The 23,293-nt window shown below is 35.2% G+C and overlaps 1 protein-coding gene across 3 annotated transcripts in view; it reads left to right on the top strand.

Annotated features, from left to right (window-relative positions):
- Window positions 1–23,293, top strand: part of GRIA4 (glutamate ionotropic receptor AMPA type subunit 4) — a 630,202-nt gene that overhangs the window by 540,975 nt on the left and 65,934 nt on the right. For 2 of the 3 annotated variants that reach the window (XM_068988895.1, XM_068988896.1), the window contains exons 6-9: window positions 231–389; window positions 5,364–5,531; window positions 7,197–7,301; window positions 17,987–18,097. In XM_068988895.1, the coding sequence (XP_068844996.1) occupies window positions 231–389; window positions 5,364–5,531; window positions 7,197–7,301; window positions 17,987–18,097 (543 nt within the window). Of the gene's footprint in view, window positions 1–230; window positions 390–5,363; window positions 5,532–7,196; window positions 7,302–17,986; window positions 18,098–19,386; window positions 19,420–23,293 lie in introns of those variants that run through there. The other variant, XM_068988897.1, reaches the window with a different exon arrangement.

Below are 23,293 nucleotides of genomic sequence, written 5' to 3'. Positions count from 1 at the left end.
TTGTTGTTGTTGATGTGGTGTCATGCATTAGATTTTGAATGACAGAGTTTAACGGCTAAATTGACATAATTGTTATTATGTCAACATTTACATAATCTTCCAGTTGTTTATAGCCATCACTTTTAAATCATATTGGTTATCAATTCATGTTAACATTGAGGAGCCAAAATGTTAGCTATTAACTCCAATAATTAACTAAGCTTAACAAACTGTCATACTGATTTTTATAGGGATTCAAGGATATTTCTCTTGAGAGATTTATACACGGTGGAGCCAATGTTACAGGATTCCAGTTGGTAGATTTTAATACACCTATGGTGACCAAATTAATGGATCGCTGGAAGAAACTAGATCAGAGAGAATATCCAGGATCTGAGACACCTCCAAAGGTATTTGTTTGTTTTTATCTTATGTATTTTTAGTACTTTTTAAAATTTAAGGTAGAAAGTTCATTATACAGTTCTTCTAGTAATATTTTGTCAGGCATAGTGTGGCCTGGGACAGAAATATTTTGTCACTATTTGTCACACAAATCAATATTTTCTAAATTTTTATATTTTATGGAGATGTTAGCCATTTCTTAAGTAGTTTATTATTATTATTAATTTGCATGTGAATGTCCCTGAATAAATTATATATTTTTAAAATTATTTCAAATGTGAATAACCACTAGTAACTATTCCACTCAGAAAACAACTATATTTGCAAAATGATTTACAATAAGTAAGGAAAGTGGTAAAATATATAGCTTCGGCAAAATTTTCTCTTTCAATTTAACAGTAAAATGTCAGATTGTTTAATTTTATCTGACAGACATTGCAGAAGTATGTTATTGATATTTGCAAAGGGAGTTGGTAAATTTCTGATCATAAGCACATTTTTTTCTCTCCTGAAAAGATAAATTCCTTCGATATCATGTAGATAATGACATAATGTTTCTTAAACTCTAACTTAGTGGTTTTGAGCTTTTCCATAATAAGATATTGAGTTGGTAATGCCATCCGACTCAATGGGCATGAATTTGAGTAAACTCCAGGAGCTGGTGATGGACAGGGAGGCCTGGCATGCTGCAGTCCATGGGATCATGAAGAATCAGACATGACTGAGCGACTGAACTGAACTGAACTGATAATAAGACATCATCATTTAAACAACTTTTACTAATCTCTCATTGACAGTGTATCCAAGTAAAAAGTTTCAAACATAATTTGGAATTTGAAGCCTAGAAAACTATAATCTACAGTAGAAAATCTCAGTTCTTCCAGTTTTGTCAATTTCCTCTGTGTAGTATAGGAGTTTGGCTAGTCATACCATTTTCACTACTTTCAAAAGAAAGCATTTACTGAGTATCTGCTAGGTGTCAAGCACTATAGTCCACCCCCTGATTTTGCAAATTTCTAAATGCAAGATATTAAATGGTATGTTAATTGATTGTCCTTGAGTCAAGGACCAGATTTGTGAAATGTTTGCCCAGGACCAAGTTATGAACTCCTTGAGCCTTAGACAAGAGCATTGTCCACTATATTGCACCACTTTGCAAGCTTAGATAATACATATGAAAGCATATTAAAAAGCAAAAATATCTTCAAGATGCACACCACCTTCAGGATAAAAAGAAACTTAAGAAGTCTTTCAGTCTGCTTTTCCTTCAAGCTGGCTCAGAGGAAAATTATCCTGAAGGCTCAATTATTTCAAATATTAACACAAAAGGAAAAACAAGCATCAGGCTTCCTTCCAAACCCATCTGAATAATTTCCTTTACAGCATGTTCCTCCCATTATTCATCAGTGTATGTAGAGACAGTCTTGCCCTTCTCTTTCTTCTCTTTCTTTCTCACATATTTTTCAGCTATTTTTTTAATCTCAGCATTAATTCTATAAACCATCTATTCAAGTCCTTGTTATCCTGAGAGTTTCAGTATCTAGAATGGGCTTCAAACTTCTTGGCAGTGTCTTGTGGTTCCTTGTAACTGTTTTGTTTTGTTTTAATCTCAGTGACAATGTGTAATAATATTTGTCCACTGTGATCCTTCTGTCCAGATACACTGGTATGGTTATTCCTTCCCTCTTTTGCCTTTAGCCTATCATAAGGTGTACTATTTGATAATCTCCAACCAGACTTATCTATGTCATAGCTTTGGGTACTTTGTTTTATTTTTCACAGCTATCTTAGTATGCTAGGTATCCAGTGACCATTTAATAAATACATACAGTCAGTTCTCATTATTTATGGTAGTTACATTCTATAAAGCTGCCATGAACACTGAATGAGTGAATATTGAACCCTTACTTCTAAGGAAAATTACAAAGTTAGGCACAACAGTTTTGTCAACCAATCAACACATACGCTTTGTTATATGTGTGTTTCTGTTTAAACATATCTTATTTAAGATATTGTCAATCAGTTAATATTAACTGAATTCACAGTCAGTAGCAGTATAACTCAAGCCTGAACAAAGCTTATTGAACATATATTTTCTCTATAAAGCACATCACAGCTTTCTTGCACTCAGGAACACTAGACAGGACTTTAACACTACACCTTTGGGCCATCTGTGTAGGCTTCCCAGGTGGCACTAGTGGTAAAGAATCTTCCTGCCAATGCAGGAGACATTAGACACATGAGTTTGATCCCTGGGCCAGAAAGATTCCCTGTAGGAGAAAATGGCAACCCACTCCAGCATTCTTGCATAGAGAATCCCACAGTCGAGGAGCTTAGTGGGCTACAGTCTATGGGGTTGCAAAGAGTAGTACAGGACTGAAGTGACTTCACACACATGTAGTTGTCACAGTTCCTAGCCAGTGTCTAGCACACTTTTCAAAGAACTCTCTGATATAATATGAAATTTTATCCTCACAACTACACAGAAAATAGTCATTATTTTATTTTATTCTGTTCTGTTTTGTACTTTGTAAACAGAAAACATACTACACATTTCCATAAATCTATGAATGGAATTAGAATTCATGTAGTTATTTCTTCTAAAAATCCAGACCCCTGTTACTGCACTATGATTCCACCAAACTATACCTTTTATATACAATCTGTGATAAACAGAATTCATCCCATCATTCTAATCACTGCTTAAAGCAATAAATAGCTCTAGGTCAACACATAGTTTCAGTTAGTGTTAGTTGCTCAGTTGTGTCCGACTCTTTGCGATCCCATGGACTGTAGCTCACCAGACTCCTCAGTCCATGGAATTCTCCAGGCAAGAATACTGGAGTGGATTGCCATTTCCTTCTCCAGGGTATCTTCCCAAACCAGGGATCAAACCCAGATCTCCCTTATTTTAGGCGGATTCTTTACCATCTGAGCTACCAGGGAAGTGTGCCTTACCTCCAAAATGAAGAGCATGTTTAATAAGAATTTTTAGATTCCATCTAGAAATTTACGGGCATATGTGCCCATAAATATGATTTCTTTGACTTGCACAATAGCACTCATAGAAAATAATGAAATCCTTTTAAAAAGTAAAACCAATTTTAACTACTGCTTCTTTCCATTTATCAGCTCTATGACCTGTCAAAAGGCTTTGCCACTGGCTGAATATCCGCTTTACTCTGCTCCAGTCTGTACGATATCTGTTCTCTTTTGTAGTTCACTTGTTTCATTAAAATGAATGGACTTTTTAAACACAGCAAGTGCTTTTGCTTTTCTGATGTCATATCTTCTCAGCTTTTTTCTCCCATTTAGAAAAACAACAATAGTTTTCTTTTTTTCTCTCTTAATCCTAAAATGCTAGCATTGCTTTTTTTTTTTTCTTTCTGTGTCAATGCTTGTTTTTCTTTTCTTGCCATCCAGAAAGATGATTTGATGGCTTTCTCTACCCAAAAGTATGTTGGTCCAGGCAGGGGAGGAGATATATCCATTTTTGGTTAAGTATCTTAATTTTCATCAACTATACCACTCCAATTATGCTGCGATTCATGGGGTCGCAGAGAGTAGGACACGACTGAAAGACTGAACTGAACTGAACTGATGCTTATCTTTAAGTCCATTTTTTCATGTCCTTGAAGAATATATAGCAAGACTTATAATTTATATGTCACATATAAATCTTTCTGATGAAGCTTTAATTAGATTCTTTACCATTGAAAAGTTCTTTGTTAGAGTTTGTATTCTTTATCTTATCTGTATTTCAGTCCTTCCTGGGAAAACTGATTGCTATACTCAATAGTCATATTGCCTAAGTTTACTTTCTACAATTTAAATTTCTAATGATTTTTCTTAATTTATAAGCAGCAAATCAAGATCATCTTCCATGTTCCATGACACAAAACTACCCTTAGTATAAGCTTAAAATGTGTTAATCATATAGAATTGTGCATATATAAAATTCTTGAAAGAGAAAATGTAGTTTTTCATCATGATCAGTGGTTGATGCTCTGCCACACTTCAAGAAAATCGTACCATATTTTTCATATGATTAGGAATTCTGTAAACAGATTTTATAAGTATTCCTTGTTCTCTTGATTTTCAGATTAAACAAACCACAGTTTCTTCTCAGTTTTTCTTCATTTTCTCTCTTAACCTTAATAATCTTTTCCTGAGATTATTTCTCTTTTCTCAAAGAGAAGCATGGGAGATCATCAGAAAACAGATGATCTATATTTCATTTCTCCACTTTGATCCTAAGTTACAATAGAAACTTAGAGAAGTGATCTAACCTTCCTGAGCACACTCTGCAGGCATGGGCATAACAGTACTCATGTTTATTTAGCAATGTGTATATACATTTGGTAAATAAGTAGATGTTACTTCCGGTACCCTATATTTAAAGTAACAGTAAGTATTCCCATTCATTCTTCTGAAAAACTAGACAGAGATAAACACTTTAAGTCAAAAAATATATATGAAATATAAGGAAAACCTGATGGACATTGAGAGAAGAAAAGAGTGAAATACCCCAGCCCTCCTGAGGCTCACCCACAGCAAGAGATTACAAGGTAGATTGTGGAAATACTGCATTTAATCTTTTTAAGAAATACATTAGCTGTTTCTACTTGGACACAACAGAAAGACCTCACCTAGAGGGTTTGCTTCTCCCAACTGATGGAAAGCTGTGCAATAGAATTTCTATTTTACAGAGTATGTTTTTTCCTTTTTAAAATCATAGTGGTAAGAACTGATATACAGTGTTTGTGATAAGGCAAAAGTAGAAATTTCTGCAGCTATAGGAAATTAATTAAAGTTAAATTAAAGGAATTTAATTTAAGGTTAAGTTAAATTAAGGGCAGTAATTTATCTGACCTTCAGACACCATGGTACTTTATGTCAAAAACCCACAGAGTCCCCAGACAAATCCTAAAGATTGATAAGAATTTAACATTTTACCATTATATTTACTTTAATTTTGTTAGTATACATCTGCTCTGACTTATGATGGAGTCCTTGTGATGGCTGAAACATTCCGAAGTCTCAGAAGACAGAAAATTGATATTTCCAGGAGAGGAAATGCTGGAGATTGTCTGGCAAATCCAGCTGCTCCATGGGGCCAGGGAATTGACATGGAGAGGACACTCAAACAGGTAACTCACAATTTTATTTATGTTCAGTTTGTTTCACAAGTGCATGTGTGCTAAGTCACTTCTGCTGTGTCCAACTCTTTGCAACCCTATGGACTGCAGCCTGCCAGGGTGCATGGGATTTTCCAGGCAAGAATACTGGAGTGGATTTCCATGCCCTCCTCCAGGGTATCTTCCCAACCCTGCATCTCTTATGTCTCCTGCATTGGCAGGCAGGTTCTTTACCACTAGAACAACCTGGGAAACCTTCAACTTATTTCACTGTCCTTTTTAAATGGAGTATTCAGGAAAACAAAATAATCTATTGGCAAATACCTATATATTACAATTTCCATTTTAATATATTGAGCCATTGTCATTTCTGAGACATTTCTACATAGGATACTGGATAGAATGGTGGAGGTAGTGGTTTATTCACTAAGTCATGCCCAACTCTTTGTGAACCCATGGACTGTAGTCTGCCAGGATCCTCTGTCCATGGAATTTCCCAGGCAAGAATACTGGAGTGGTTTGCCATTTCTCCCCCCAGGGGATCTTCCCAACAAAGGAATCGAACCCACATCTCCTGTTTGGCAGACAGCTTCTTTACCGCTGTGCCACCTCGGAAGCCCACTAGATAGAATACTGGTGTTTATATGTTATGTAGATGCTGTAGATGCTTAGCCATTAAGCTAGGTTATGTAACAGTAATAAACAACCCCAAGCTTCAGTGGCTTAAAACAGTAAAGGAGGATTTCACACTCACAGACACACATCAGATTAGTAGGGGCACTCTGCTTTTTATAATCACTCAGGGGCCCAAGCTGACATAGCAGCTACCATCTTGAATGCTGCAAAAGAAAAGAGTTGTAGGGAGGTTTCTAATTGGCAATTAAATACTTTAGCACTCATTACATGTGTTTACAACGCTTTTGTCAGAAAGAGTCACAGAGACCTAGCTAACCAGAAAGGGTCCATAAAGAACAAGCCCACCTTGGACCCAGAATGAGGAAGAACCTGAAATATTTGGCATACAGTCTTAGACTACTAATCTACTGACTGTCTCAATAAACCTTCAGATTGCCTTGTAACCTTGGATTAAGTATTTATTTTAGTCTTTTATAGTTATACTAACAAACGATTACTATAATATGTGTGTATTTTTAGTAATACATTTTAAATGTTCTGAAATGCCACAGGTTCAGAACATAAGTTTAAATGAATTAAAAGGATTTGGAATAAAATACACTTGAATATTTTCAAAAATGTGTTTATTTTTCTGAATGTCTTAATTTTAACATTAGCAAGGAGAAATATGATCTGCTCTGGTTATCAGGGTTATTTAACCTATTATATGGATGTGTAGATAAAATTGAAAAGTAACTAAAAAGGAAACCATGTTTTTATTCTTATAAATAATATTTCAAAATTGAAGAAGTACAATGGAAAGTTCATAATAAAAAAATATTTATCTTTCAAGTACATAACAGAATCACTTATATAGTTCTTTGATATTCATCTATTGAATTCTATCCCAGTAGCTCAAATACCCCATGGCTTTTTTAGTGAGTTGCTTATAGATTATAGTTCCACACCTATGTGTAGTCATAAGCCTAGCAGATAAAGTAAAGATTTCTGTAAGTAAAATGGCAAATGATTACATGTGTAGATTTTCTTTTTCATTCATAGGTTCAAATTCAAGGACTAACAGGAAATGTTCAATTTGACCACTATGGACGTAGGGTCAATTACACAATGGATGTGTTCGAACTAAAGAGCACAGGACCTAGAAAGGTGAGCCACACTTGAACTGTCTTCTTAGTTTGCATTTGACATTTTTAAAATCTTATAGGTGAAATATAGCTGGATAGTCTACATTTTTAAAAAATTGTGAAATGGCTAACCTTGAACAAAGTGGGATTTAAGAAATCTAACTCTCCACACAGTCAAAAATCTATGTCAAAATTATAATGGGCCCTCCATATATGTGGTTCATCCATTGCTGCAGTTACACATATGAGGCTTCAACCAACACAGATTGTGTAGTATTGTAGTATTTACTGTGAAAAGAATCCGTGTAAAAGTGGACCTGAGCAGTTCAAACCTGTGTTGATAAGGGTCAAGTGTCATGCTGAAATAAATTATTGTCATATGGTTGATGTTAATGGTATACAAAAGCTGAAATGAACTATTTACTCACTGTTTATATTCCTTATGCAAAATAAAAGCAATTTTTTAAAAGGCTTAACAAAAAGAATCCCAGAAAACCCATAATATACTCTTCAGGAAAGTGCACAATCTAAGTAAGAGACTTATTCATTTCTGAAACTATTAGAAAGAGAACAAGAAAACTACTTCTAATGAATAGGCATGTTATAGAAGGCTAAATGTTCCTGAAATAAACATTCAAAGAAAAGAGTTGATGGAAGATAATATTATTACGATTACTGTTAGGTTGAAGAGAGAGAGAGAGATACTTCAACTGAGGAGGTTGTTCAGAAAGCTGCTGGTGATATACTTTTGGATTTCAGAAGATAATTGGTCATCTTGTAATGTGACTAAGCGTCATAAGCATCAGCAATGTTCTCAACATCCAAAAAGTTCTTTATATATTAGAGCAATACAATTCCACCACAGAAATTGACTATAAACTTTTGCTACACCTAACATATAACTTTTTAACATTCCTTTTCTCTAGCTTTAGCTAAGATGCTTAAGAAAGATATGTTCAACTTACCTTATCTAAAAATTATCTGTTTCAACACTTGGATGTTAAAAAAAACTTTCCCAAATATACTTTCCTGTGTTAATATAGTATTGATAGTTACAATTTATGAAATGCCTGCTATGTTCCAAGCACTGGACTTGGTGCAATTTAATCCTCATAATGAGCCTGTAATGGAGCACTATTTTCTCCCTTTTCCCAGTGAGAAAATTATAGTGCAATTGTTGTTGTTGCTGTTCAGTCACTCAGTCATGTCTGAATTTTGCAACCCCATGGACTGCAGCATCCAGCTTCCCTGTCCTTCACCATTTCCTGGAGCTTGCTCAAACTCATATCCATCAAGTCAGTGATGCTATCCACCAACTCATTTTTCATCATCGCCTTCTCCTGCCTTCAATCTTTCCCAGCATCAGGGTCTTTTCCAATAAGTTGGTTCTTCATATCAGGTGGCCAAAGTATTTGAGTTTCAGCTTCAGCATCAGTCCTTCCAATGAATATGCAGGGTTGATTTCCTTTAGGATGGACTGACTGGATCTCTTTGCAGTCCAAGGAACTCTCAAGAGTCTTCTCCAACACCACAGTTCAAAAGCATTAATTCTTCAGTGCTCAGCCTTCTTTATGGTCCAGCTCTCACATTCATGCATGACTACTGGAAAAAAACATAGCTTTGACTAGATGGACCTTTGTCAGCAAAGTAATGTCTCTGCTTTTTAAGACACTGTCTAGGTTTATCATAGATTTTCTTCCAAGGAGCAAGTGCCTTTCAATTTCATGGCTGCAGTCACCATCTGCAGTGATTTTGGAGCCCAAGAAAATAAAGTTTGTCACTGTTTCCACTGTTTCCCCACCTATTTGCCATAAAATGATGGGATGAGATGCCATGATTTTAGTTTTTTGAATGCTGAGTTTTAAGCCAGCTTTTTCACTCTCCTCTTTCACCTTCATCAAGAGACTCTTTAGTTCCTTTTCACTTTCTGCTACAGTGCAATATATTATAGCTATTTGTCTAAGGTCTATAAATGACAAAACAAAGATTTTAATTCAGATATATCTGACTTCAGAAGCTTTCTACTCATTAACCCACTTGAGCAGACTCTGCCCTAAAAGAGTTTATTTTCTAGCAGGATAGAATATAGTAAATTCAATACAGCAGTTAAAGAGAAAGCATTTGGAAAGCCTAAAGCAGAAGAGATCACTTCCTGGTGGAGGAAAACAAATCAAAGAAGGCTGCATGGAGGAGCTGAGGTTCAAAGTGAGGGTGTGAAGTTAGAGTTTGAATAGGTAGAAATGGTACAGGCAAGATCCAAAGACAAGCTGGAGGCAGGATAATTAATGTCACACACTGGAAGATGGTAAAGGCTTTCAAAGTTGTGTTTTGCTCCAGTCTGTCATAGTGTGTGTTCCTCGATTTGAAACTGCCATGAAAACCATCTCCAGACTTTCACCCTTTTAGTGGCATTGCTGTGAGGGCACACTGCCAGCCGATACAGAGCAGGCAGGAGCCTATATGATCCAGATCAGGTACGGTAGAACACAAAATGGCAGTTTGAAAGGCAGGCTGTATGATGTACCCTTTTAAGCGTACTTCCTGAAGAAAAGGACAGAGATACGTGGCCAAGAAAAAATTTAATGTAAACACTGATTCTACTCACTCTGTAGCACAAAGTCTGCAACAAGAAAGGAAGAAGCCCATTTTAAGCTAAGTCCCTCTGCTACCTATGGAGCAGACAGAATATTCTACCAGTCCCTAAGAATATTGACTAACTGGTATAATCAGACTATCACAAATCAAATTCTGCAAAATTAGCCATTTAAGTAGAACCTTCCTAAAATGCAAAGGACAGTCCATATTTCCCAAAACACTAAGTACAAAAAGTAAAATGATCTTTTCATTAAAGAAAGAATAATGGAAAAAGGAAGCTGGTGGTAACTAGCGGTAACATCAAGTGAGATATTTAAAGCAGTGAATCTTTTCATGGCCTATTGAACCATGATGGTAACAAAAATTAAGGTTTTTAGAGGAGAAATTTTAAAAATAAGTTGGGAAAGTAATGAACAATACATCTTTACACTCAGCTGATATTTGTCTAAAACTGTTAAAAGAAATATGAAGTGTGAATTGGTGTAGACTTATCTATCCTTGTTTTTCTGGGGCATTCTGTCAGGAATATCAAACTTAAAAATGAACTACTGTGAGAAACACTAAGCTGGTGAGTTTTGGCAGTATGTCTGAAAAGCGAGCAGTCATTCTTATAAACTGAACACTTGCCCATAAGGGAGCTATCTTTGTTTGTTTGTTTTGTGTGTGTATATATATATATATATATATACACACAGTTCATTTCTCTTTTTAAATATAAATTTATTTATTTAAATTGGAGGTTAATTACTTTACAATATAGATCAGAGAGTTTGCATACCAGTTCGCTGTATTCTATAACAGAAAATTAACCAGAGTCTCATTAAACAGAAGCCATAAAGCTCTTTCTGAAGTATCAGTTCCTAAGTACTATGGAATCTTCTCGGAATTTCAGTGATGTTACAAACATGCTCTAAAACCAGGCTTCCATGATTTCAATAATTCTTAAGGTCAGTTCAGTTCAGTTGCTCAGTCATGTCTGACTCTTTGTGACCCCATGGACTGCAGTACACCAGGCCTCCCTGTCCATCACCAACTCCCAGAGTTTACTCAGACTCATGTCCACTGAGTCGGTGATGCCATCAAACAGTCTCATCTTCTGTCATTCCCTTTTCCTCCTGCCTTCAATCTTTCCCAGCATCAGGATCTTTTCAAATGAGTCAGTTCTTCACTTCAGGTGGCCAAAGTATTGGAGTTTTAGCTTCAGCATCAGTCCTTCCAATGAATATTCAGAACTGATTTCCTTCAGGATGGACTGGGTGGATCTCCTTACAGTCCAAGACACTGTCAAGAGTCTTCCCTAACACCAAGGTTCAAAATATCAATTCTTTTGTGCTCAGCTTTCTCTATAGCCCAACTCTCACATCCATACATGACTACTGGAGAAACCATAGCTTTGACTAGACAGACCTTTGTTAATCATACATATTATATTTATTGAGAGTAGATTATATGCCAGACATATGAAGGAAAATTTTTGTACATTTTAATATTTAATCTTACAGCAATCTGAAAACTAGACATATTTTTCTCATTTTATATAAGAGAAAATTAAGGTTCAGAGAAACTAAGTAATCTGCACAAGGATGTTCAACTAGAAAGAGATGGCGCTGGGGTGGAGACCAAGGCTGATTGTCTAGCTTCAAAGCTGCTCTCTTAGCTGCCACAAAATGTTATCAGTCCCAGGGCCCATAACTTTTCTCCTCAAGGTTGGTATAAGTATTAAGCCATGTTTTTCAGGACAGATCTAGTCAAATCATCTCTCCCAGGAACAAACTTTGAGTAAAACAGAGGCTTCTCATGGCCCTTCAATCCCTACATCGCAGGCAAAGTCTGCTGTAAATACAGAGATATTTGCTGTGTGTGGTGCTTAGTCACTCGGTTGTGTCCAACTCTTTAGCAACCCCATGAACTGCAACTCACCAGGCTCCTCTGTCCATGGGGATTCTCCAGGCAAGAATACTGGAGTGGGTTGCCATGCCCTCCTCCAGGGGATCTTCCCAACCCAGGGATTGAACCCAGGTCCCCCACATTGCAGGCAATTCTTTACCATCTGAGTCACCAGGGAAGCCCAATAATACTGGAATGAATAGCCTATCCTTTCTCCACGAGATCTTCCTAACCCAGGACAGGGTCTCCTGCATTGCAGGCAGATTGTTTAACAACTGAACTATGAGGGAAGCCTCTACCATAAAAACAGAGATATTTACTCATACATTATATTATGGTTATGTTTGTGCACAATTCATCTTTAGGAATCCAAAGAAGACAAATATTTCTCTGACATTTCCTACAGTTTAGCAATTTAAATACTTGCCATATTTTTACATTACAAGAGCATTACAAAACTCTTTTCACCCAATTTCTGTCTCTAGAAGAAAAAACATGCCTACTTTTCTACTTAAATGAGATCAGGCATGGGAAGAGTTCTTGGAGAGAAAAAATATTTCACATGAGGTTCTAGGTACAAACTTTAATATCTTTTACTTTAGGAAATGACTTTTGAGCTATTGTTCGCCCTGAACTGTCTTTCTTCACAGTAATTCCATGGCCCACATGACATCTATGTACAAACCATGGTTCTGTACCACAAAACTTGGATTAATTTTTCAAAAATTCCAAGTAGATTTAAGATAAATAGATACAGTTGGGTAAATTTTTGGTTATTGTTTTAATTTGCCATTACTTCTAAATCATTTTTCTTGGGATGCAGAGAGATACTCATGAACCCACAGGCTGTCCTTAAATACAAAATATCAAGGTCTTGTCAACATCTGAAGACTCTCCAGAATGTGTCTCAGAACTATAGTTTTTCTGTTGTGGAAACTCATTAACTCATTAACAAAGAAAATTTGCTTTTCCAGAGAATGGACTGCTGAGATCTGGAAGGTGGCTGCATTTTAATGGAGTACTAAACTGTGAAACCTATTTTTATGTTGTAAACCGTCATGTGCAAAGGAAAATTAACAGGAAGCAACTGACATGCTTTTTAAATTATTTTTAAGTACATGTAGAAGTTGAGGAGAGGGTAGTTCTCAAAGTACATGTATTTTGTTTTAATTAAAATTTTCACTGATATTAAATGTGTTAGCACAAATTCCCTGAGAGCTCAGTTGATAAAGAATCCAACTGCAATGCAGGAGACCCCAGTTCAATTCCTGGGTTGGGAAGATTCACTGAAGAAGGGATGGGACACCCACTCCAGTATTCTTGGGCTTCCCTTGTGGCTCAGATGGTAAAGAATCTGCCCACCATATGGGAGACCTGGGTTTGATGCCTGAGTTGTGAAGACCCCTGGAAAAGGGAAAGGCTACCCACTCCATTAATCTGGCCTAGAGAATTCTGGCCTGGGGTTCAAAGGGTCAGACACAACTGAGCGACTTTCACTTTCAATTTCAAATTCATACGGGCAATTAAAAATAACTGCTGAATTATACTCATAATTTTGGATCAAACTAAGCAATGTGGCAAAACATATTAAAAAATTATTTTTTCTATATTCTGTTAATTATCCCAGGGACGGGGGAGCCTGGTGGGCTGCTGTCTATGAGGTCGCACAGAGTCGGACACGACTGAAGCGACTTTAGCAGCAGCAGCAGCAGCATACCTGCAATGTTTATAAATAACATAGTGTTTCTTTTTTATGTGCTAATGCTTATTTTATTTTAATATGTTCACAAATACTAACATGACAGTAAAAACTTGAAGGAAACAAGACTTTCAAAACATATTAGAACAAACAGTGAATACAGACCAGTAAGCAATTTGTTGTTGCTGTTAGTCTCTCAATTGTATCTGACTCTTTGCGACTCCATGGACTGGAGAAAACCAGGCTTCCCTGTGATCAATTGCATACATTTCATTGAAAACATGAGTTTTATCAACTGCATCTGGAAATTCAAGAAAGAAGTTTCAGTTCAGTTCAGTTCAGTGGCTCAGTCTTGTCTGATTCTTTGCAACCCCGTGAACTACAGCACGCCAGGCTTCCTGTCCATCAGCAACTCCCAGAGTTCACCCAAATCTATGTCCATCGAGTCAGTGATGCCACCCAACCATCGCATACTCTGTCGTCCCCTTCTCCTCCTGCCCTCAATCTTTCCCAGCATAAGGGTCTTTTCCAATGAGTCGTTCTTCACATCAGGTGGCCAAAGTACTGGAGTTTCATTTTCAACATTAGTCCTTCCAATGAACACTCAGGACTGATCTCCTTTAGGATGGACTGGGTGGATCTCCCTGCAGTCAAAGGGACTCTCGAGAGTCTTCTCCAACACCACAGTTCAAACACATCAATTCTTCAGCACTCAGCTTTCTTTATAGTCCAACTCTCACATCCATACATGACCACTGGAAAACCCATACATAGTCTTGACTAGACGGACCTTTGTTGGCAAAGTAATGTATCTGCTTTTTAGCAGAGGTTGGTGTCAAGGTTGGTCATAACTTCCCTTCCAAGAGTAAGCGTCTTAGCATTTCATGGCTGCAAACACCATCTGCAGTGATTTTGTAGCTCAGAAAAATAAAGTCAGCCACTGTTTCCACTGTTTCCCCATCTATTTCCCATGAAGTGATGGGACCGGATGCCATGATCTTTGTTTTCTGAACGTTGAGCTTTAAGCCAACTTTTTCACTCTCCTCTTTCACTTTCATCAAGAGGCTCTTTAATTCTTCACTTTCTGCCATAAGAGTGGTGTCATCTGCATATCTGAGGTTATTGATATTTCTCCTGGCAATCCTGATTCCAGCTTCTGCTTCATCCAGCCTAGCATTTCTCATGATGTACTCTGCATAAAAGTTAAATAAGCAGGGTGACAATATACAGCTTTGATGTACTCCTTTTCCTATTTGGAACCAGTCTGTTGTTCCACGTCCAGTTCTAACTGTTGCTTCCTGACCTGCATACAGATTTTTCAAGAGGCAGGTCAGGTGGTCTGGTATTCCCATCTCTTTCAGAATTTTCAACAGTTTATTGTGATCCACACAGTCAAAGGCTTTGGTGTAGTCAATAAAGCAGAAATAGATGTTTTTCTGGAACTCTCTTGCTTTTTCCATGGTCCAGCGGATGTTGGCAATTTGATCTCTGGTTCCTCTGCCTTTTCTAAAACCAGCTTGAACATCTGGAAGTTCACTGTTCACATATTGCTGAAGCCTAGCTTGGAGAATTTTAAGCATTACTTTACTAGCGTGTGAAATGAGTGCAATTGTGCAGTAGTTTGAGCATTCTTTGGCATCGCCTTTCTTTGAGATTGGAATGAAAACTAACCTTTTCCAGTCCTGTGGCCACTGCTGAGTTTTCCAAATTTGCTGGCATACTGAGTGCAGCACTTTCAGAGCATCATCTTTCAGGATTTGAAACAGCTCAACTGGAATTCCATCACTTCCACTAGCTTTGTTCGTAGTGATGCTTCCTAAGGCCCACTTGAGTTCACATTCAAGGATATTTGGCTCTAGGTGAATTATCACACCATCGTCCTTATCTGGGTCGAGAAGATCTTTTTTGTACAGTTCTTCTGTGTATTCTTGCCACCTCTTCTTAATGTCTTCTGCTTCTGTTAGGTCCTTACCATTTCTGTCCTTTATCGAGCCCATCTTTGCATGAAATGTTCCCTTGGTATCTCTAATTTTGTTGAAGAGATCTCTAGTCTTTCCCATTCTATTGTTTTCCCCTATTTCTTTGCATTGATCACTGAGGAAGGCTTTCTTATCTCTCCTTGCTATTTTTTGGAACTCTGCATTCAAATGAGTATATCTTTCCTTTTCTCCTTTCCATTTTTCTTCTCTTGTTTTCACAGCTATTTGTAAGGCCTCCTCATACAGCCATTTTGCTTTTTTGCATTTATTTTCCTTGCAGAAGGTCTTGATTCCTGTCTCCTGTACAATGTCATGAACCTCCATCCATAGTTCCTCAGGCACTCTGTCTATCAGATCTAGTCCCTTAAATCTATTTCTCACTTCTACTCTATAGTCATAAGGGATTTGATTTAGGTCATACTTGAATGGTCTAGTGGTTTTCTCCACTTTCTTCAATTTCAGTCTGAATTTGGCAATAAGGAGTTCATGATCTGAGCCACAGTCACCTCCCAGCCTTGCTTTTGCTAACTGTATAAAGCTTCTCCATCTTTATCTACAAACAATATAATCAATCTGATTTTGGTGTTGACCATCTGGTGATGTCCACGTGTAGACTCTTCTCTTGTGTTGTTGGAAGATGGTATTTGCTATTACTAGTGAGTTCTCTTGATAGAATTATATTAGTCTTTGCCCTCTTCATTTCATACTTCAAGGCCAAATTTGCCTGTTATTCCAGGTGTTTCTTAACTTCCTACTTTTGCATTCCAGTCCCCTATAATGAGAAGGACATCTTTTTTGGGTGTTAGTTCTAGAAGGTCTTGTAGGTCTTCATAGAACTGTTCAACTTCAGCTTCTTCAGTGTTACTGGACTTGGATTACCATGATATTGAATGGTTTGCATTGGAAACGAACAGAGATCATTCTGTCATTTTTGAGATTGCATCCACATACTGCATTTTGAACTCTTTTGTTGACAATGATGGCTACTCCATTTCTTCTAAGGGATTCCTGCCCACAGTAATAGATATAATGGTCATCTGAGTTAAATTCACCCATTCCAGTCCATCTTAGTTCTCTGATTCCTAGAATGTTGATGTTCACTCTTGTCATCTCCTGTTTGACCACTACCAATTTGCCTTGATTCATGGACCTAACATTCCAGGTTCCTATGCAATATTGCTCTTACAGCATCAAACCTTGCTTCTATCACCAGTCCCATTCATGACTGGGTGTTGTTTTTGCTTTGGCTCCATCCCTTCATTCTTTCTGGAGTTATTTCTCCACTTATCTCCAGTAGCATATTGGGCACCTACCTACCTGGGGAGTTCATATTTCAGTGTTCTATCTTTTTGCCTTTTCATACTGTTCATGGGGTTCTCAAGGCAAGAATACTGAAGTGGTTTGCCATACCCTTCTCCAGTGAACCACATTCTGTCAGACCTCTCCACCATGACCTGTCCAGTTTGAGTGGCCCCATATGGCATGGCTTAGTTTTCTGAGTTAGACAAGGCTGAGGTCCATGTGATCAGATTGGCTAGTTGTCTGTGATTGTGGTTTCAGTCTGTCTGGCCTCTGATGCCCTCTCTCAGTGCCTACCGTCTTACTTGGGTTTCACTTACCTTGAAAGAAGTTTGGCAAGCATTAAATGAACACTCATTTGGGTGTATGTAGCATAACAGTAAAGTAGAAGTACCATAAGAGTAAAGTATATGGACTTGTAATTGCACCTACCTTTGTATTTGCTGTGTGTATAAACTTTAAGATGCATTTTTTTAAGCATTGATTACAGTGTCTGTCAGAGAGCAAGCAGTAAAGTAGTCTGCATTCTGAAAAGAATCTTAAATTTCCAGTAGAATCCCATTTTAGTTTGTTACTTTGTATAGTGCTTAATTAATTACTTAACATATTTTATGGAAAAGAGTTGGCTTCAAGTCTAAATGAGTAATATAAGGATTTGAAATTTTAAAAATACTAACTTAAATTTTCAAAAGTGAAACTATTAAGTAGTCATTAACATTTTATATATTTAGCATTTTAGAAATGGTATAATTCTTATCTAGAGGCTAGGTTATATGAAACCAAAAACTATTTCTATATTGCTTTAAAATACACAAATCAATTTTTTAAAAAACATCCTGTACATGTGCCCCGTGTAAATCTATTCTCTTTACTGTAAAATCTGCAACATTATTGATAAAAATCATGTAAATTAAGTATAGAATTTTCCAATCAATCTCACTACAAGAGCATCAGAACAAAATGGTATTCCATCTGTATCTATATTCTTTTTTGAACCCATTCATTCTCAATGTCTTAGCTAGTCCATGAGTGTATTAATAAATTATAAAGTTGGCAAATGTGTAAGTAGGTAGTATCATTAACATTAGAAAAACTGGCTCATCATCAATTAAGAAAACTTCCAAACACATTTTTTTGTGTGTGCTTCATAAATTTGTTTTGTTTTTTTGTTAATAATTCTCATTGTTCCGATAAGAACTAGAGAAAACTCTTCTAAAATGTGTTTTCAAGATTTTTCTCTCTTGACAGGTTGGGTACTGGAATGATATGGATAAATTAGTCTTAATTCAAGATGTACCTACTCTTGGCAATGACACAGCAGCTATTGAAAACAGAACAGTTGTTGTAACCACTATTATGGTAAGTTTTGGTCTGTGTTTTATGATGTTTCGTTTTGCCCACAGGCAATTTTAATTCCCAGCTATGTGAAGGCTGCATCTTAGTGATGGTGGCATTGGTGTTCTGATCAACAAAAGTCTATTGAGGCTTTGAATAAGTTTGTCCTGAACTCATTTCAGTACTTTTATTTGTATTATCTTTTGTTACATTATTGTTCTTGGAAAAATGCTCAGATGTTAAAAACTGAAACTCTTTCATTGGAAATGAATCAAATGCTAAGATTTCAAAGGACAAAAGAATGAACATGAACAAGATCAACAACTAATCACATGAAATACCCAGTAGTAAACATCGTATATTGTTACTGTTTTTAAAACATCAATGTAATAATAGCTAATAGTGTTGAACATTATAATTTTCAGGTACTTTATTAATTTAATAATGATTTGCATTGTCTTTACAATAGAGATATGAATGTTAAGATTTTAATGAGCATGTTTTACACAACTGTATGCTTTAAAAATAAATTTTGTTTTGTATTTACTTCAAAAAAGAGTTTTTGTACCGATTATTTTTCTCATTGACCTGTGGGGGGGAAAATGTATTAAAATTTTTGAAATTCTCCTAAATTAATAAAAATATGATTTTCATTCAGTCACACTATAAAATGAAAAATACTCTAAATCTTAAGTCTGCTTTTTGAAAGAGATTTTCATGAAATTATCTTTTAAATAGTGTATCTCATATTTTTCTCTTCTAAATTCAAACATACTCTTTAGAGTCAATGCTAGTCAAAGGAGATCAACAATCGGTAACTGTTTCTATCTAATTTTAAGTTACATATCCTCAGCTCACTGTCTCATTTAGCAGGACACATTTTTAACTTTTATAAAGCCCTTACTCTAAATGAAGATAAACTATTTTCTGTAATTTAATTTTTAGCTTATGTAATTTTAACTTTATGTTTTTAGTAATGTCAAGTTATTTCCAACATTTTGACGTTGAGGTCAAAGCATGAAAATGCCAGAGAAAAGCTTTCACATGTTGCAATTAATTTTATCAGTGTTGCGCTACCAGCTAGCAACTTAATGTTAATTTGTCAAGCCTTAATTGGAAGTTTATAATTTTAGAATTCAAACCAACCAACAGGAGTTTTTGTGTATGAATGAAAAATATATATCTTCTAACTTAATTGTATAATGCATGGGACTTAAATATATATATATGTATATGTACATATACATATATATGTTCCTAAAAAAGACACAGTAATGGAAAGTCATACTTCAGTACAGTCCTCCTCTTTTCAGCCTCTGATGAAGAATCCTATTTTAAGAAATTGATCAAGAAAGAAATGAGCTCCACGTTGTTCGACTATTCCTAACTAAAGCTCAAGTCTTGTTCTTCTGTGTAGTAAATTTAAGCTAATTGTTCATTCTTCTTGGATGATCAACTCTGGACTACCAGAAAAAAAAACATTTATTTTTAAGTTCTGTGACTTTCCTGAGATACTAGAACAAAGAAGAATTAATCCTCATCTTTTTCAAGAAACTAAATGTTGAAAAATAATACTTAATTCTGACATATCAATTCCCATATCTTGAAATGAGGTCATTGTACATAAATGATGGAATTCTATCACTTCTAATTCCAAGAGTAGATTTTCTAAATGTAAATATCTATGAATTTGCATCCTTCTTTTCTGGATACACATCGTTGCTTTCTTTAATTTTTTTTTTTTTTAAATTTTGCCTGTTCTACATGAAATAAGGTGTTTTAGTGTTCATTATAGGTATAATGTAGATTCTGTTATTAAAGGGGGTGGAGATACAATTCGTCAGGCCACAATATTGAATAAGTTTTGCAAGCATGGTTATTTTTCAGAAAGCATGCTGTCAAAAAATGAGTAAAAATGATTGAAAAATCCAATTGTTTCCTATATATATAAAGACTATTCTGTACAATTATCTTTTCTTTTTGACAGTGATGTCACCAATATTTTTGCAATGAAAATAGTGCAGTACTAGTATCTTTTTGTATAAAAATGTAATCTTTATATAAATAATACCTATGATCTTTGCAACTTCAATAAATCAAAAACAAATATGCTAGCATCCTTTCGCCAAAAGTGTTCCTTGTATTTGCTTTTGTTGATATTATCCCAGGACCTATGACATCTCCATCATCTCTTTCATCTTGAAAGAAATGTGCTTTTTTGTAGATGAATGAGATATTGACACTGGTGTATTATAATCCCTCAGATTAAGGTGAAAACTTTCAACAGGAATGGAATTGGTTAGATGTTAAACTATGTGCAAGACAGATATCTAGACATAAAAAGAAGGCTGTTGTGACACTGGAACTCATTCATTTTGATCAAAATTGTTGTGACTTTGCTGTTCTACCATTTGTCTTTCCTTTGTGTTTGTTGTTATTTACATGTTGGTACAATGTAATAGTATATGGTATTGTTGAATAAAGTTGATTGAGAAATTTATTTATTCATTCAAAAATATTTATTAAGCGTCTGCTATTTGCTAGGCACAGTTATAAGCCTGAGATATGTTAGACAAGAAAACAAACCAAAATCCTGCACTTTCAGTTGAATTTTAATTCTAATGAGAGAAAGTAGACAAGAAACATAAGTATAGTAGATACCATTTTTCAATAAAATGTGTCTTTAGCTTTTGCATTGCTGAAATCTATTTGTTTTATGTCTTCATTTTAATGACTAATTTATTCTTCCTGAATATAGTCGTACTGAATATAACTTAAAAAAATCTAAATAAAAGCAAGTTTACACTATCATCGCATGAGAATCATGACTACAAAATTGAAAGATCTAAAGTTTTGGATTCAGATGCTCAACATTTTTTCTCTTTAAGTCTTAGTGACTAAAACTTTTATAACATTTGTAAAATTTATGAGACTGTGACCATGTTAATTTAACATTTTGCATTTAAAATAAACAACCTAAGGAAGCCAAATCTGTGCCACGTGGTTTAGGTAAATGTAGCAATTGAGGGAAAAGTGGTTTGCAGTAGACATTGGGGTGGTGGTTTCCACTGTAATTTCACTACTTTCTTTTGCTGAGCTCTCTGGAAAAGGAGAGATGCAATTAAATTTCAGTCAATCTCATTTTTCCCCAAATCTTTCACTGAAAGTAAATGAAACTTGTAACTTATTACTAAACTAAGAAAGCATTTCTTATCATCTCATGAACTCAACAATCCTTTTGGAAAATTTTCCACAAAATCCAAATTTATTCACTGCAATATCATAATTACTTTATAAGCCTTAAAACAATTTTACTTATAACAGTCCTTCCAGGAATATTTTTTATTCTTTGTATGAGTTGTTTGATAATTATGTGGAATTTTGTAAATGCACTGCACATAGATACATATGTATATACAATATACAAGTGCATATTAATACATAGATATAAATATCTGTACAGATTGTTTTAAAAAGTTTAGAATGAGTTTATTGATAACCACAAAATGACTTGCTGAGCTTTTGGTGGGCTGTGGTATATATACACAATGGAGTATTACTGAGTCATTAAAAAGAATACATCTGAATCAGTTCTAATGAGATGGATGAAACTGGAGAGTGAAGTAAGCCAAAAAGAAAAACATCAATACAGTATACCGATTTTTTTATTTTCTTTCTTATACCATATATTAATCTTCCCAATACATGCATCTGCTTCCAATGAGTTTATAACTCAATGCTTTTAAATGTTATTTCCAATAAACTTAAAATTACACCACTATTAAATTTACTGATTTCTTATCAATTGAATAATAGCATTTTAATATTCACTTTTAAGAATTTTACCCATAGGATAAATTATCTACATTAAGATTCTTTGGATAAAAGCAAATATCCACATAGCAAATAACTTTTGATATTACTGATTTTATTATTTTACCTGTTTCAACTAGTGGTTTCAATGATTATATTTGTGATGTTTATAAAATCTTATACTTTGACAGTTTTATTTTTGCTAAATAGCAAGACAAATATTCCAAACAAAAGTTTTCTCAGTAGGAAAATGATACTTTATTTATTGAAAATCATCTTAATTCATTTATATAGGCATTTTCATAAGCAAACCCTAATGCCATAGCTTTAAACAGAGATTAATTTCTTTCCTGAAATAGCAGAGCAGATGTAGAACCCTATGCATATGGAAATTGTACTAATAAACTCATAGTCACTAAGAAGTAATGCATTTCAAATAACTTTTTTAAGGAATTGTTGTCCCACAGAACACAGCAATTGATAACAAAGATGGTCGGTTATAGTCTTCCATTTTAATCCACAATTGAGAACCTGGGGCTCCAGAAGGTTGCTTATCAAAGATGGTCCACAAACACCCTTTAATGATTGACTATAACTCATTTTTTACTATTCTGAAAAGACTTGGTATTTTCTTCAGCATAACTTTGTATTGAGTCTCCTCAAGTATGCAGTGTTTGAAGGGCTACTTATACATAAATTATCAGGTTTGAGATGGGACAAAAGAAAAGATTGAGAGCATGTTGAGGATTTTCTGCTAATTTGGATTTAACATGAAAGAAAAGAGAAATGAGACAGATTCAAAGAAACTGGAAAGAGCTGAGCAGTTATGAGAGATCTTGTTCAAGAAATGCCTAGCTGTTCTCTCCTTTCGTTTTTCCATCTTCCTGAGTGTGATTATCTTATTTCTCTTAATTTGCATGCACCAATATTTGAATCTCAACAATTATTCATGCCCCTAAGAGTCAGACATGACAGTGACTGAACAGCAACAAACTTCTAATAAATATTTTCAGTTTTGTTTGTTAGGAAAACAAAAATCTGATGGGTGCTGCTATCCAAAAAAGAAAGTGAAAAATATCAAAAACACTAAATAAATTTGTATTTAGTGTATTTTGAAACAAGCCTGTTTCAAAAGAGATGATCTGGACCTCACTGATATTTACTTTCCTTTTGAACCTCTGAACCAGAAGTTCTAATGTAAATACCTTGCCATGATATTCTTATTTAGGAAGCATTGATAGACCAGGAAATCTTAATATTTATTGAGTACCAGACACTATGAGGACATGCGGAAAGGTATTAATTCATTGTTTTTTCAAAACTTTCATTCACTAAAAATACAGAAATTCATATGTTTAATCTTGTCTTCTCTCTTGTTAAATCACATGAAATCTCAAATAGTTGCAT

This window comes from Capricornis sumatraensis, chromosome 16 (assembly GCF_032405125.1).
Source record: "Capricornis sumatraensis isolate serow.1 chromosome 16, serow.2, whole genome shotgun sequence".
NCBI lineage: Eukaryota > Metazoa > Chordata > Mammalia > Artiodactyla > Bovidae > Capricornis > Capricornis sumatraensis.
The sequence above is the reverse complement of the archived record's forward strand: the minus strand, read 5'-3'. Positions and strand labels throughout refer to the sequence as shown.